At 52.0% G+C, this 14,223-nt stretch overlaps 6 protein-coding genes across 6 annotated transcripts; 2 read left to right on the top strand and 4 right to left on the bottom strand.

Annotated features, from left to right (window-relative positions):
• Nucleotides 1-783: 783 nt before the first annotated feature.
• Nucleotides 784-1,533, bottom strand: BU25DRAFT_471398 (uncharacterized protein; the record flags this gene model as incomplete). Its single annotated transcript, XM_033710820.1, has 2 exons — nt 784-986; nt 1,032-1,533. 2 exons carry the CDS (start codon nt 1,531-1,533, stop codon nt 934-936), a joined length of 555 nt encoding a protein of 184 aa, XP_033560705.1. The 3' UTR covers nt 784-933.
• Nucleotides 1,534-4,142: 2,609 nt separating this feature from the next.
• Nucleotides 4,143-6,182, top strand: BU25DRAFT_440539 (GMC oxidoreductase; the record flags this gene model as incomplete). The annotated part of the gene is made up of 3 exons (XM_033709183.1): nt 4,143-4,242; nt 4,301-5,031; nt 5,085-6,182. The coding sequence occupies 3 exons, from the start codon at nt 4,143-4,145 to the stop codon at nt 6,180-6,182; spliced, it is 1,929 nt and encodes a 642-aa protein (XP_033560704.1).
• Nucleotides 6,183-6,877: 695 nt separating this feature from the next.
• Nucleotides 6,878-7,418, bottom strand: BU25DRAFT_459220 (uncharacterized protein; the record flags this gene model as incomplete). The annotated part of the gene is made up of 2 exons (XM_033710262.1): nt 6,878-7,165; nt 7,215-7,418. The coding sequence occupies 2 exons, from the start codon at nt 7,416-7,418 to the stop codon at nt 6,878-6,880; spliced, it is 492 nt and encodes a 163-aa protein (XP_033560703.1).
• Nucleotides 7,419-9,105: 1,687 nt separating this feature from the next.
• On the bottom strand, nt 9,106-10,337 carry BU25DRAFT_471396 (uncharacterized protein). The gene has a single exon (XM_033710819.1). The coding sequence runs from the start codon at nt 10,097-10,099 to the stop codon at nt 9,134-9,136; it is 966 nt and encodes a 321-aa protein (XP_033560702.1). The 5' UTR covers nt 10,100-10,337; the 3' UTR covers nt 9,106-9,133.
• Nucleotides 10,338-10,509: 172 nt separating this feature from the next.
• BU25DRAFT_491880 (uncharacterized protein) lies at nt 10,510-11,713 on the bottom strand. The gene is made up of 2 exons (XM_033711600.1): nt 11,540-11,713; nt 10,510-11,487 (listed from the first exon to the last, which is right to left on the bottom strand). Exons 1-2 carry the CDS (start codon nt 11,651-11,653, stop codon nt 10,558-10,560), a joined length of 1,044 nt encoding a protein of 347 aa, XP_033560701.1. The 5' UTR covers nt 11,654-11,713; the 3' UTR covers nt 10,510-10,557.
• Nucleotides 11,714-11,910: 197 nt separating this feature from the next.
• Nucleotides 11,911-14,001, top strand: BU25DRAFT_394424 (TPR-like protein; the record flags this gene model as incomplete). Its single annotated transcript, XM_033704740.1, has 3 exons — nt 11,911-12,011; nt 12,067-12,760; nt 12,809-14,001. 3 exons carry the CDS (start codon nt 11,911-11,913, stop codon nt 13,934-13,936), a joined length of 1,923 nt encoding a protein of 640 aa, XP_033560700.1. The 3' UTR covers nt 13,937-14,001.
• Nucleotides 14,002-14,223: the final 222 nt, after the last annotated feature.

Here is a 14,223-nt window from a genome sequence, read left to right as displayed (position 1 = left end):
ACAGGTCATGTCGACAAATTCACAGGGAGATGGAGCAGACTTGTAGTCTTCTGCTTCGACTGCATCTTAAGGATGTCGAGCACGATTGTCTGCGCATCAAAGGCGTTCAGTTGCAGCTATCGATGCCAAAGGTCCAGTCATACAGACTTCTGCGCCATCTGACTATCCATACCTTGGAAGGCATGCACGTCGACCGGTCGTTCCTAGGAGATGCTGCCGTCTCGGAAGCCGCCCAGGCACACCTCTATCTTGTTCCGCTCTTCAAACTTCACCTCGAGAGCCTTACTCTGGCGTTCCAGGGAGATAGAACAAGCTGAAGATGCCTATATGCTTCTCTATTCTTCAGGCTGGCTCTTCTCATGGTGTACACAGCGGTCTGGAAGAACGCCACACTGGACGTTCGACGCCTCATCATCGATGTGCCAAACCTTGCCAAAGATGACACAATTGAGTGGGAAGACGCTGTAGCTGATCTTGCACGGGGTCCGTACGAGCATTGGGTCTAGGAAGAAGAGCTCCCGAACCCGGCTGCATCGATCCTTCTATTCCCATGGAAGAGGATGGTGTGGAGAAAGAACACTGCCCAGCGGAAGCAAGATTGGGGCATTTTTGTATATCTGCACTTGATATGCATGCAACGGTGCTTCGATACTGTCATATTGGTAGTCGCACTGGCATTCTGGTGGCTCGTTATCCACTCAACAAGGCTTGCATTGTAGAAAGGATGGCGGTTGTACGTGCACGTAGAGTGACATAGACAATCCGAACACGCATGATTCGTCTCGAGCAAGCCTGAACTCTGCCTTCTTGAGGCCATCGCGATATTTCTACAGACGACTCCGGGAATCAATCTTATATCGTGTTTCGTGGCTTCCCAACTCCTTGCGTAACCAACCACTCCTCGAACTCCGCATCCAGTACACTATCGGCATCCTACACTACTTTCCTTTGCTCATCCAGCAAGTTCTCCTTAGCTGTGTTGACCCCTATCGTGCAATTATGAGCATGCTTGACCTCAGCTTCGGACTTACCCTTTTGCTTGTCGGGATGGAACTGTAGTGCGAGGGCGTTAGCGATCATTCTAAAGGTACCTGCAGGGGAGTAATGTTCGACGCCGGGGGCGTCGTAGGGGTTGAACAGGACTGATTGTGCTGAGCCGGACTGTTTATCGTCGGCGTTCTGAGTAGGTTGCTGTTTACGCTGATCATCGTTGTGGCTAGACTGCCCCTTCTCTGGTCTAGATGACGAAGACTGGCGGGGATGTGGGCTTGCATCTCGATCGAACTTCTTCCTGTCATCTTGAGGGTTTTTACGGCCTTGTCGCTCACGCGTGCGATTGTTGCGTGCACTCTCCGACCTAGCCCTACCTTTGCCCTTGCCTTCATTCCTGTTTTCGTTGCAGTGCGGACTCCTGCGTGAAGACTCGTGATCACGGTCATTATTAGCCTGACTGTGGCGGCGACTCTTTTCTCGCTTTTTTCGTTCTGCTGCGTTGTTGGTCTCGGTCGGATTGTTCTCCGTCTTCCGACTCATTATTCTCAAAGGGCAGAATCGTGTGGATTAGTACTACCTATGGTGGTGTTTATCTACACAGTGAAGCGAGTGGGCGCTAACTCATATATGGAAGGCGCAGAGGCTCTGAGAACAGGATGTAGTGAAAGTACGGACTGACAATTATGCTTGTGACATGTTCGGTTTTTATGATTCTCCTGTCGGCGGTGAGGTGGGTCCCTTGTCTGACTTCGTTCCTTCTTTGAACCTTTTGTCTTCCTCCTCGAATGTGTCCGGCGATCGTCACGATCCTCCTTATCAGACCCATGGCATATGGCTTTTCGTCATCCTTCATGTTCTTTCCTTTGGGAATGCCGAGTTTATTTCTTTTTCCCTTCTCCGCTTTTCTTCTCCATCTGTTGACCCTTCATCCTCACTGCTCTTTCTCGTCTTGTTCCTTTAATCCGTCGCCTATCTCAGGAATTTCTGTTAGCATGCCTGGCTGTGGATAAGCTATTGGTGAATGGTTAGCAATGAGGTTGACGTGCTGATACTGAGAGCATTTATATTGATACGTATCATAGATGACCTGCGGTTCTTGCGATGGTATGAATATGTGTGTGACTTGCGAAGACCGCCCGGCATATACTGTGTGAACAGCAAGTTGGCCGTCATCTATGATAGCGACACTGCTCGAAGCTGGTCGTTCAGCAAGATGTTTCTGTGCATTTTTCAACATCCTGGCCACTTTTTCAAAATACTCATCATCACATGAATCAGATAACTCATGCCGTTGGACGAACTCAGCTGCTGCTCAAACGAACGCCTGAAGGTCCTCGGTTGTATATGTGTAAAAGTGGTCGTCCGGTAGGCGGATATTAGGTATGTCTAGGGGCATGCCGGGACGCCATGTTATGCGAACCATCTTGATCGTACGCTGCTTGGTGATAGTTGATAGTAAAGTACTTGCTGGTTTCTTTGTGTGTCTGACCAGGAGCACGCATGAGACATTGCTGAGAAGTCAAGGCACTGCCAACTTGCCTTGATGCAGATCCAGAAGTGTTGAACGTTCACATCTCCCAACATTGACACCCTCACTCTGCAGCACGACGGACATGTCAATCACAACTGTCATTTATTTGGGGTCCATTATAACTCCCGGCATTTGCCGTTGGCGGATGCGATCGAACGTGGCCTGTGATCTGTACTGTTGTATTGTGATGTGGCGAACGCACCTGTCGTCGGCAGTTTGCGCCTTGAAAAACTGGCAGCAGTATCGTTACTGTGAAGTGGATCTCGTCCGTGGAAGTCGCCAGCCGCAAGGTCATCCACTCGCTAGCGCCGCCTTACCTCGGCAACAGATAGGTGTACCTCTCGACCTATTTCTCTTTTGGCACCTATACCCTGCTCCATATCATTGCGAACTACAACTTTCTTCACTTTCACAACGAGATCGTCAACAAGTAATACTGAACGAGCCCTGTGGTTCTCCACCTGGTGACAGATACGGCATTGAGCGGCAAACGGCGACAGGGCCACTAGGGAGGCCACGAGGGCGTTGTCGTAACCCACCCAGACCACTACACCAAATGCATTTTGATCAACCGCACATCGATAACGCGCCAATGTGATCGAGTCGTGAATCTTGGTCGAGAAGAAGGTTGCGCAGTCGCTAGACCTAATTGTTAGATTTGTCAACATTCAAAAGGAGTAAGAGGATCATTTGACAGCGCAGATCATGTGCGCTTTGTGGACAAGCAATATCAGGAACAAATAATGGCACCATCACAGTCCTGCAGGTCCAAGCACCGTTACCTCTTCTGTCCTAGGAGGGCAGCGGTGCGCATTCGCTGCGCCACTACAAACCGTTACACGTTGAGCCGCCTTCCCCAGACGTTATGGGTCGGAACGAAGGACTTGAGAATTTCGAAATGAAAACGACGGTCGAGGTCTACAAACATTGCAAGAATTCCGAGTTACCAGTCTCGATGAGGCGACACCCTCCTTCTAGCCCCCGAATACCCGCGGGGACGGATCGAAATTAGGGAACGGCTGTTTTGAGCATAACGACCGTGCGCACCAACCGTGGACCCTCTGGAACATGCAATCTAAACTTGAGCGTCACCATCGCAAGTTTTCTACATTCTGAGCCTCGTATTGGTCCTTCGTCAACAAGTTTACTAGGTTTTGTGCCAATGGAGATGTGCAGCACCTTGTTCTTCTACCAAACATCTGGAATGCGAACATCGTCCGCCTAGTCATTCGACCTCGGATATTGCCCCTTCAAGGGCACCCTGGACAGCGGAGTATATCCACACGATGCCGTGTCGATCATTGGCATGGACAAAAGTTGTTTGCTTCGGCTTGTTACACGGAACAGGAACCAGTACCGCACGCCTTGTACAGCGAGTAACTACATGCACCTAGCGACTATTGACCGAGCAGAGTAAAAATGAACAGGGTTCTAATCTAGAGCAATGCAACATCCGTAGGGTCGTGAAGGGGTAGTATAAAGACATTGGATACCTCCAGCCGTAGATTCAGCAGGTGTTCACTCATTTGTAGGTCCTCTACTATAGCTGTGTTTCATCGACACAGTCGCTAATGATCATAGACCCTCTCTACAATCACTCTCGTTACTAATAATCACCATGCTGTTCCGTCAATTTGTTGTGGCTGCGGCCTCCATCTCGCTCGCAAAGGCCGTCGAGCTTACCGGGTACGAATATGTCGTTGTTGGAAGCGGTGCTGGTAAGTTGAACTCACTGAAGACCTCCTGGGGTATCCAAAGTGTTGACAATTGGTCTAGGTGGCGGCCCCCTGGCGGCTCGTCTCGCCCTTGCCGGCCACAAGACACTTCTGATCGAAGCTGGTGATGACCAGGCCGCCAACCAGAACTACACTGTACCTTCCTTCAACGCGAAGGTCTCAGAGGACCCCAACCTGGCCTGGAACTTCTTCGTTAAGCATTACGCCGACGAGGAGAGGCAAGCTCGCGACTTCAAGACTTCATACACCACACTTGATGGTGGCGAATACACAGGTCTCTCCCCTCCTGCGGGCTCTGTCCAGAAGGGTACACTTTACCCTAGGACTGGTACTCTGGGAGGTTGCACAGCGCACAACGCTCTCATCGCTGTCTACCCGCACCAGTCCGACTTCGAGTACATTGCAAACCTCACTGGCGATTCTTCTTGGGCCCCTGACAACATGCGCAAGTACTTCGTCAAGCTCGAGAAGAACGCTTACCTCACTGCTATCGAGGGACACGGCTACAACGGCTGGTTGGGCACACAGTACGCACCTATCGACATCGTCACCAGCGATCCTCAGCTTCTGAGCTTGGTCGGAGGCGCTGCTTTCGCTCTTGGAAACAAGACAAACGCCGTTGTTAACCTGGCCACACTCGTTGCAGGCGATGCCAACGCTGATACCGACGCGCGTGACTCTGACCCTGGCCTGTTCCAGATCCCCCTGAGTACTTCCGACGGTAAGCGTACTGGTTCCCGTGAGTTCGTAGTCGCTGTCCGCGATGCCAAGGTGAGTGACCACAACAAAGGCGAGCCTGGAGGTAGTCAGCTAATTGAACCCAGTACACAAACGGCACCAAGATGTACCCCCTCGACGTAAGACTGAACGCGCACGTCACCAAGATCACCTTCGACGAGACTGTCACTCCTCCCCGTGCGACCGGTGTCGAGTTCCTCGACGGCCAATACCTCTACAAGGCCAGCCCTAAGAACACTGGCGCAAAGGGTACTGCCGGTTCCGCCAAGGCCTCCCGCGAAATTATTGTTGCTGGTGGAACTTACAACTCTCCCCAGCTCCTCAAACTTTCCGGTGTCGGTCCTGCAGATGAGCTAAAGAAGCACTCCATCCCCGTCGTTGTTGACCTTCCCGGTGTCGGAACCAACCTCCAGGACCACTACGAGATCAGCGTCCAGGGCAAGGTTGAGAACGACTTCTCCGCCCTTAACGGCTGCACCTTCAAGGGCGACTCCGCCGACGCCTGCATCGGGCGCTACAACACCCCCATTCTTGGCAACCGCGGCATCTACGCCTCCCCCGGTCTCGGTGCCACCATGTTCTACCAGTCCAGCGTCGCCGAGAAGAACAACTGGGACATCTTCGCCTTCGGCGGCCCTGTCAACTTCCGCGGTTACTTCCCCAACTACAGCGTCAACGCGACCGCCGTGCACAACCTCTTCTCCTGGGCTATCCTCAAGGCGCACCCGAGGAACACTGCTGGTACCGTTACCCTGCAGTCCGCGGACCCGCTTGATGTTCCTGCTATCACGTACAACTACTTCGACACCGGTGTGGGCGAGTACCAGAAGGACCTCACTGCCATGACTGAGGCTATCGCGCTTACCCGTGATGCGTTCAAGCGCCAGGTCGTTCCCGTTACTGAGGTCCTCCCGGGTAAGGATGTCGACACTCCTGAGGAGATTGCGGACTACATCAAGAACAGCGCGTGGGGCCACCACGCTTCGTCTACGTGCCCTATTGGTGCTGATGACGACAACATGGCCGTGCTTGACAGCAGCTTCAACGTTCGTGGCACTAAGGGCCTTCGTGTCGTTGATGCGTCGGTTTTCCCCCGCATTCCGGGTACTTTCACTGCTGTGAGCACGTACATGGTTGCTGAGAAGGCTGCGGATGTTATCTTGGCTGCGGCAAATGCTGCTTAGATGGGTTGATATCTCCTGAATGATTATGTTTAGCATAGCCGGTACATAGGCATTTCTTTAGTGTATATACTTATTGCATTCAAGCCATACTATCATACTGTTATCCATTGAGAGGCCTCCGGGCTTTCGTTTCCTTCGCACTTTCTCCATTATTGCATTTTACGATTCTTGTGTTTTGGAGCTCTGACGGTAAACTGACTTACTTCAGACCTCACTTTCTAACAAAAAAAGTGTAGAAGCGTACGCTCTCATTTCCGACACTGATACCTGATATTTGACTATAAGTTCGAATCCTCATAGTCTCCTGAACTCTACCGAGGATCTAGTTTTGAAGGTGTTCCATTCTTACAGCTTATCTGACTCGCTAGTATCTCCTCGATGCAAGAACCACTCATCTATACTTCTTTTCGACTATCTCCTCACAGTCTCACCCTCCCTCTTTTCCTTCCCTTGCCCTTCTTCCCACCACCCCAAGCCTTCCTGTCACGGTTCAGGGTGCTCCTGCCTGTCGAACCTCACCTGCCATGAGAGTGACTGCCACGTCACACTAGCGTTGTTTACAGCTACTCACCTATATGTACTGTCCGTAGCTTCACACAATACAACCTCAGTTCAATCCTGCAATTCTTCCCACATGCGTACGGATCACTCACGATCCCTGACACTTCCTCACCTGCTCACCCACATCGCTCTCGTCAGTCCGCGAAGTCGAGGTCTGAGGCCAAGGCGTAGTCGCCCTCGAAGCCCTCAACCTCACTGTACGCCGTGTTGTCGATGAGCCTCTGGTTCGGCGGTGCAGTGGTTGGCTTCTTTGGCTTTAGACGCTCGTCACTGGATTGCGACTCGCACTCGGATTCGCTGTATGATGGCTCGCGATGCTTACTCTTGCTCCTTTTTGGCGTCTTGGACAGCTCGCGGTCGGCAGACTCTGACTGGGAATCGTCCCCGTCATCTGATGGAGGCGCACGATGTCTGCTCTTGCTCTTACTTTTCATTTGCTGGGTTTTCGAGCGATGTGGTCGGATTCAGAACTATCTTCTTCAGATTCATATCGTCGACTCTTGCTCTTGCTCTGCGCTCTGCTTGTCTTCTGCCTGCGGTCGCTCTCCTCAGACTCATATTCTTCTTGCGAAGATACTTGCCTGCGGCTTTTGCTTTTACCCTGGCCATCTTCTTCCTACCCTTCTTCTGCTCGATCGACTTATGCGCAGAATAGGCATGGCCAGCCTGCCCCATTGCTGCATGCCCTTGACTGAAAGGCGCTGTGTGTATATCTACTTGACGATTTGGTTGGTGAAGATGGACCGTGTTCTGAGTCTGCTGATGGATGTGATATTCTTCAGCTGGCTGTTCGTGAATATGCACCTCATCTTGCCGATAGACGTGCTACTCCTCACGCGCATGACCATGAAGGAGGAGTTGTGGTCACTCTTTCCTCTGAGTCCGCACCAATTCGAAAGTTTCCTGGTCAATATCTCACCCCTGCTCCCGCAATACTGTCGCGATCATGTTCGAACTCTCGCTCCACGGCCTCGCTACGGCTGTTCAGTTCTAAAGCCTCCATGTAAGCACCATGCAGTACATCGATGTCGCGATCTTTCACGTCGTATCTGGTCCATTCGACTCGGACAGGAGGGAACAAGTCGACGTATGAGCGCCACCTGCGGCGTTCGGCGACAAAGACCGGTGAGATGGGTACGAAGGGTATGAGACACACTGATGATATGAGGTGGATGATGTGTCGATTGAGTACTATGGGAGGATGAATATCTACATGGTGCGAAGTGCGGGAGACCTAACCTAATTAGCTGGCCAACCAGAACAGCAGAACGCTGGCAAACACAAATCGATGCCGTGTTATTCTGTTAGCTTGGTAGAGTCTTGTTGTAGTAGAATTGGTCTGTTATGCTGTATCGTGTGTGGAGACAGAGACGAAAAAGTGTGATGGACTGGAACGGACGACGGGGACGGCGATATTTATACTGGCCTAGCGAGAATACATCGTTGCCCACTCACAGCAAAGTCCTCCAAGATCAGCTTGACCAGGTAGGTTATGAAGACCGGCGTGACTGCAAGGCGGCATTGGCGCTTCGTGCAGGTGCCCTTCACGTCACTGGAGCAAGCTTGGTAAAGTCTTAGAATGAGACTATGATAGGTTGTGCCGCGTAGCCAGCTTGGTCAAACGTGTGATGTGCGCCATACATAGGTAAAATGTTTCGGTGTGTGCTCACTGTGACTAAGCAGTATATTCTGGCTGCAGAAAGGCCGAACCCACGGTTCCGTATGACAAGGTGTAACGTGTAAATTCGCGAAGCTATCATATTGAAACTGACGTTGAACGTTGAATCAATCGAGTTGTCATTGAAGTTTCGTAATGAGAGGTGGGAAGGGTTGGTCCATAGCAAGGAAGAGCGATAATGTCGGGGCGTGGATCGTGAGTGATCAGTACGCTGTGGGAAGAATTGAAGGATTGAACTGAGGTTGTATTGTGTGAAGCTACGGACAGTATGTATAGGTGAGTAGCTGCAAACAACGCTAGTGTGACGTGGCAGTCACTCTCATGGCAGGTGAGGCTCGACAGGCAGGAGCACCCTGAACCGTGACAGATAACGAAGCAAGCACGCCCCTAATCTGACCCGCCTACTTAAGACAGTATCACATGAAAAGAGACACCAGACATGCAGCAATTCGGTGCTTTGATAGTCTCACTTATGTCCTCCAATAATTCGACTTTTGGCTGAAAGATTTACGCACGTCTTGACGATTATCGACTACCGACTGTATTCTACTAAGTCAACATCAGCATTGGCAACAGAGTTTGAGGAAACAGCTCATGGGCATTGGCATTGTGTCTAGATTACTATTCCAAGCTGGGTTTACAACACCTCGTAATCACCGGATGCAGTTCTGAATTATCTCCACACAACCACTGAGCATAAAGGCCCGCCTACTCAGTAGTCCTCGTCACTGCTATCACCCCTATTACCTTTCTTCCTTTCATTCTTACCTTGAGTCCTCCTCCTTGCCCTGAACTCAACGTCTTCAGCCTGCGGAGCAGGCCGTTCGTATGCCTGAGGGGCGCCAGCCCGTTGGATGTAGGTCTGCGCTGAGGGAGATGGGTAATGGTGATGCACAATTCTTGGAAGAAGCTGATGATGATGTATATCCACCTGTCTCCTGGGCTCATAAACATCCACACGCTGCGGCTGCGAAGGATGAACATGGATTTCCCGGCGTGTTGGAGGGTATACGTGTACGTCTTGTTGCTGCGGTAGTAGAACAGGGGCTGCGTGAACGAACTCAGTAACGACTCTGGCCTCTCTCGCCGGATCGCGGTCACGCATCTCGAGCTCGTCCTCAATATTACGCCTGGTCCCGTGAAGGTTCACGTCTCTTACGCCATATCCTAGCTCTGTAAGAACGCCGCGTAATTCAGCGGTCGACCACACCCGCACGAAGGAACTCGGCCAGCTGTGTGGGCGGGTGCGAGCGTTGAGGCGATGCGTATCTGGCAATCCACCCTGAGCAACCCAGGAAGCATCCCGGCGAGTTGGACCAGGCGATTGCCTGTGCCGGCTACGGTGGGGTGGAGGCGGAGTCCCAGCTGATGACTGATCTCTGCTGATGAGCTGGACGTTTTCTATAGTTGCACTTGATGTTCCCTGAAAGTGATGGCCGCCGTAGAGATCAAATTCGCCATATTCAGGGCCCAATCGTGTACCTTGAGTGATTTCCCAAATGTGGTTCATGGTCTCAAATATTGCGCGAGTGTGGGGAGTAGAATCAGCTCCGCTGACGAGGCCTGAAAGGAGTCGAAATAATGCTCGCAGATCGTCATATGACATTTGACGAAGGTCGGCCATGTCCAATGGACGATGGGCTTCATGGTAGCTCGAGTGGTCGTACGGCCCGTACATTGATGCTTGTAAAGATGTTGTTCGTGTGAAGTGTAAGTCAGAAAGAGTGATCGTGGATCGGTGTCTGGTGACGCAGTTGCTGTGGTTCGGCTCAGCAGCTTGTGAGCACAGGTGAGCTTTTATGTATGTCAACGGAAGTGAATGCTAGACCGACTTCACGCCGGAGTCAGTGACACCTGTTCGACGAAGGGTGATTGCTGTGTCTTTAGATCTAGTGCTGTAAGAGCAGTGATCTGAGTCGTAGACTGCGGATTGAATCGACCCTGATTGCCGGATGATGTGTCAGTAGAGTTGTGTGCCCGATCATTACGATTTTCGAAACCATCGCTAAATGCTGCAGTGCTACATGGGCGCCATGGGGCACCAGTGCTGTTGTTCGGATATCGTTTGAAAACATATGGGTATTTGGCGCGGTATTATAGCGCTATGTTCCGTGGTTACCTGTTGTAAAACGACGCTTATTTGCTGCGCTTGTAGATCTTCTTAAGGAAAGCCTCAAAGACCTCCTTCCTCAGGCCTTCGCTCTCATCGACCTTCTCGATCCTCGATCTGATCTCAGCAACACGCTCCTCTTCCCACTGCTCATAGAACTTCTGCAGCTCAAGCTCGTGGTACAGTGCCTTTACCTTGGCTTCCTTCTCAGAGTCCTTCTGGCCGTAGTTTTCCTCGAGAATCTTGCGCTGTTCCGGTGTGACCTTCTTCAACGCCTGGTTGACAAGCCACGAGCATTTGTTGTCCTGGATGTCAGTGCCGATCTTGCCAAGAGTCTTTGGGTCGGCGAAAGCATCAAGATAGTCGTCCTGGGCCTGGAAGTACTCGCCCATAGGGATCAGGATGTCGTGTGCGATCTGAAGATTCTTTGGTGTTGCGTTTCCGTTGTAGTGGAGGGCCAATGCAACCGAGAGGTAGAAGGAGTAGTACGCGGTCTTGTAGATGACAATGAAAGTGAACTTCTCGAGGCTGAAGTTGTCGAGGTTGACATCATCCTCGGGAGCAGTGAGGAGATCACACAGCTGGCCGCACTCAGTCTGGAAAGTGACTTCGTGGAACAGCTCAACCATGTCGATGTAGCTCTTCTCTTGGCGGAAGTGCTTCTTCAACAGCAGGTAGATGGAGGCCTCGAGCATGAAGGCATCGTTGATGGCAATCATGCCAACCTTGGGTGCAAGGTACCAGCAGGGGTTGCCACGGCGGGTCTTGGAGGAGTCCATGATGTCGTCCGAGACGAGGAAGAAGGCCTGCAGCAGCTCGATCATCCAGCCAAGCAGAGCAGGGCGGAAGTACTCCTCAGACTTGGGGTCCAGAATCTCATTGCGGAGGATGGAGACAGTGTCGATAACTGACATACCACGGTTGCATTTTCCACCGACTGTGTTGTAGTCGAGAGACTGGGTGGTTGGTGAGCATGTGACTTCCTGGAAGCATTGTTCAGGAAAGTACCTTGGTGAACCAATCAAGAGACTGCTGGGGAAGCTTGTAGCCTTTGCAGTGGTCCTGGAGGTCGGCCACAATGCGCGGCCAGACGCTCTCAAACTCCTTCAATGTAGTAGGCATGCTTATTCTCGATTGCTTGTAACCTTCCAAGTCAAATTTCGAACAACGATCGGGCTCAGGGGTGGAGGAGGGGCAATGGTGGGACAGGGCGGTGAAGGCCAAATTTCCGCGGGGGTGACGGCGTGACATTTTCCGACATTGTTTGTTGCTGCCCCACATTTCGTCTGGGGGCAGGCAGGCGCGACGGCGCGTGCTACCAACACCGACAACCCAATTCGATGCGGTCATAGTCGACATTCGCAAGGCACTCACTTACCATGAGTGCGCTCTCGCAGGCCGAAGAGGCGCAACTGAAGGCGCAGCTGCAGGATGCCGTAGTGTCTTGTACCGAGCGCTGCCTCTATAATTCTGCGAAATGGTATGCTGCTTGTAGCTTCGTTCATATTAAACTGACCGTACTGATGTTGACCAAGGGCTGCAGAACTGCTCAACTCGCTTCCAACCTCCCACGACGGTGGCTCAGATACCGATATCGACTCGCCCATGTCTGGCCACACACCGCCGCAGACACCGAACACAATCACTAAAGATGCTACTGAGCAGCGACTAGAAGCGCGAGAAGCACACAAGTTCCTCCTCGCAAAGACATACTTCGACTGCCGCGAATACGACCGATGCGCCGCCGTCTTCCTCCCAGGTCCACTGCCCAAGGGCGCTGTCCATGCGACCTACTCGCCCGTTGCGGAAACGAAGCGCGCGCCGAAGGGTAAGGCGCGGGCCAGCACATCGACCGCCTCATCCTCGACCGCCGACATTGTAGCAGGGCTGAGTCAGAAGTCGCTCTTCCTTGCGCTATACGCCAAATACATTGTCGGCGAGAGGCGCATGAATGAAGACAGTGAGATGATTCTGGGTCCACAAGATGGCGGTGTCATGCTCAACAAAGAGCTGCCTGGTATATCCACTGTCCTTGAACAGTGGTTCGCCGCCCTCCCTAGCAGTGGTCGGCAGCCCCATGGATGGCTGGAGTACCTCTACGGCATTGTGCTCGCCAGGGGGAAGAACGAGAAGCTCGCAATCGACTTCCTTCTACAGAGTGTGCAGCAGTATCCGTATAATTGGGGCGCATGGCAGGAACTCACGTCCCTGCTTGGCACGAACGAAGAGGTGAGAATGTCTATATATGCTAAAGTGGGGTTGACTGACGTCCCTCAGCTTCAAGATCTTGCCCAACAACTGCCGCGCAACCTGATGTCCTTCATCTTCCACGTCACCACTTCGCAGGAGCTGTACCAGGTCAGCGAGTCGGTACATAACTCTCTCACACAGATCATGTCTATCTTCCCAACATCAGCCTTCCTGAAGACACAGCGTGCCCTACTTCATTACCACAGCAAAGACTTTGACGAGGCCGAGCACATTTTCTCAGATCTGCTCGTCACTGACCCACACCGTCTCGACCATCTCGATCACTACTCTAACATCTTATATGTTATGGAGATGAGGCCGAAACTTGCATTCCTGGCGCAGTTAGCATCAGCGACAGACAAGTTTCGGCCGGAGACGTGTTGTGTAGTTGGCAACTACTACTCAGTGAAGTCAGAGCACGAGAAAGCCGTCATGTACTTCCGCCGCGCCCTCACACTAGACCGTGCCTTCCTCTCCGCCTGGACACTGATGGGCCACGAATTTGTCGAAATGAAGAACACCCACGCCGCCATCGAATCCTACCGACGTGCCGTTGACGTAAATCGGAAGGATTACCGCGCTTGGTACGGTCTGGGACAGACGTATGAGGTGCTGGAAATGCATTCGTACGCTCTTTTCTACCACCAACGCGCTGCTGCTTTACGGCCATACGACCCCAAGCTATGGATGGCAGTTGGTCAGTGTTTTGGGAGGGTGGGCAAGGTCATGAACGGTATCCGCGCCTACAAGCGCGCGCTGGTGGCAGGCTCATACTACGATGCTGGTGCAGGTTCATCATTCGGCAGCGGCGAAGCAGCGTTAGGCGGCGGCATACTCGATCCAGAGGTCCTCTACCAGATCGCGCTTCTTTACGAGCGCATTCGCAACATGGCCGAATGCTCTGCATATATGGAGCTTGTTCTCGCTCAGGAAGAGGGACCTGAGGTTGACGAGGTAGGCCCTGATGGCGGGGGAGGCGTGGGTGTCACACCAACAACGAGCAAAGCAAGGCTATGGTTGGCGCGATACGAGTATCAACGCGGCATGTATCAGAGGGCGAGTGAGCTGGCGAACGAGTTATGTCAGGACAACTTCGAGGTCGAAGATGCGAAGGCGTTGATTCGCGACGTAAGAGCAAGACAGGAAGCGAACTGAACATGGCATGGTTCCTTGTAGCAGAGGCGTTTAGTGACGTGTAGGTTATGATACCCAACTTTCACACCAACAACTACTCTTGACTTACTCCTTCCAAGATCTTATTATTTTATCACCCTGGGATGATGACGATATCATTGTGTTGGGCAGCACACTTTGATTAATTGATCGATTGATTGGTTTAACGTCCTATCTGAGTCTAAGACTATGGAAGACGAGAGGAGCAGTAGCTCCTCTGGTAATGCAAAGATTTAGTTACATGAGAGTGAGGTCAATGGAGGTACAAG

The sequence above is a fragment of the Macroventuria anomochaeta genome (assembly GCF_010093625.1).
Source record: "Macroventuria anomochaeta strain CBS 525.71 unplaced genomic scaffold BU25scaffold_20, whole genome shotgun sequence".
In the NCBI taxonomy this organism is placed as follows: Eukaryota; Fungi; Ascomycota; class Dothideomycetes; order Pleosporales; family Didymellaceae; genus Macroventuria; species Macroventuria anomochaeta.
The sequence above is the reverse complement of the archived record's forward strand: the minus strand, read 5'-3'. Positions and strand labels throughout refer to the sequence as shown.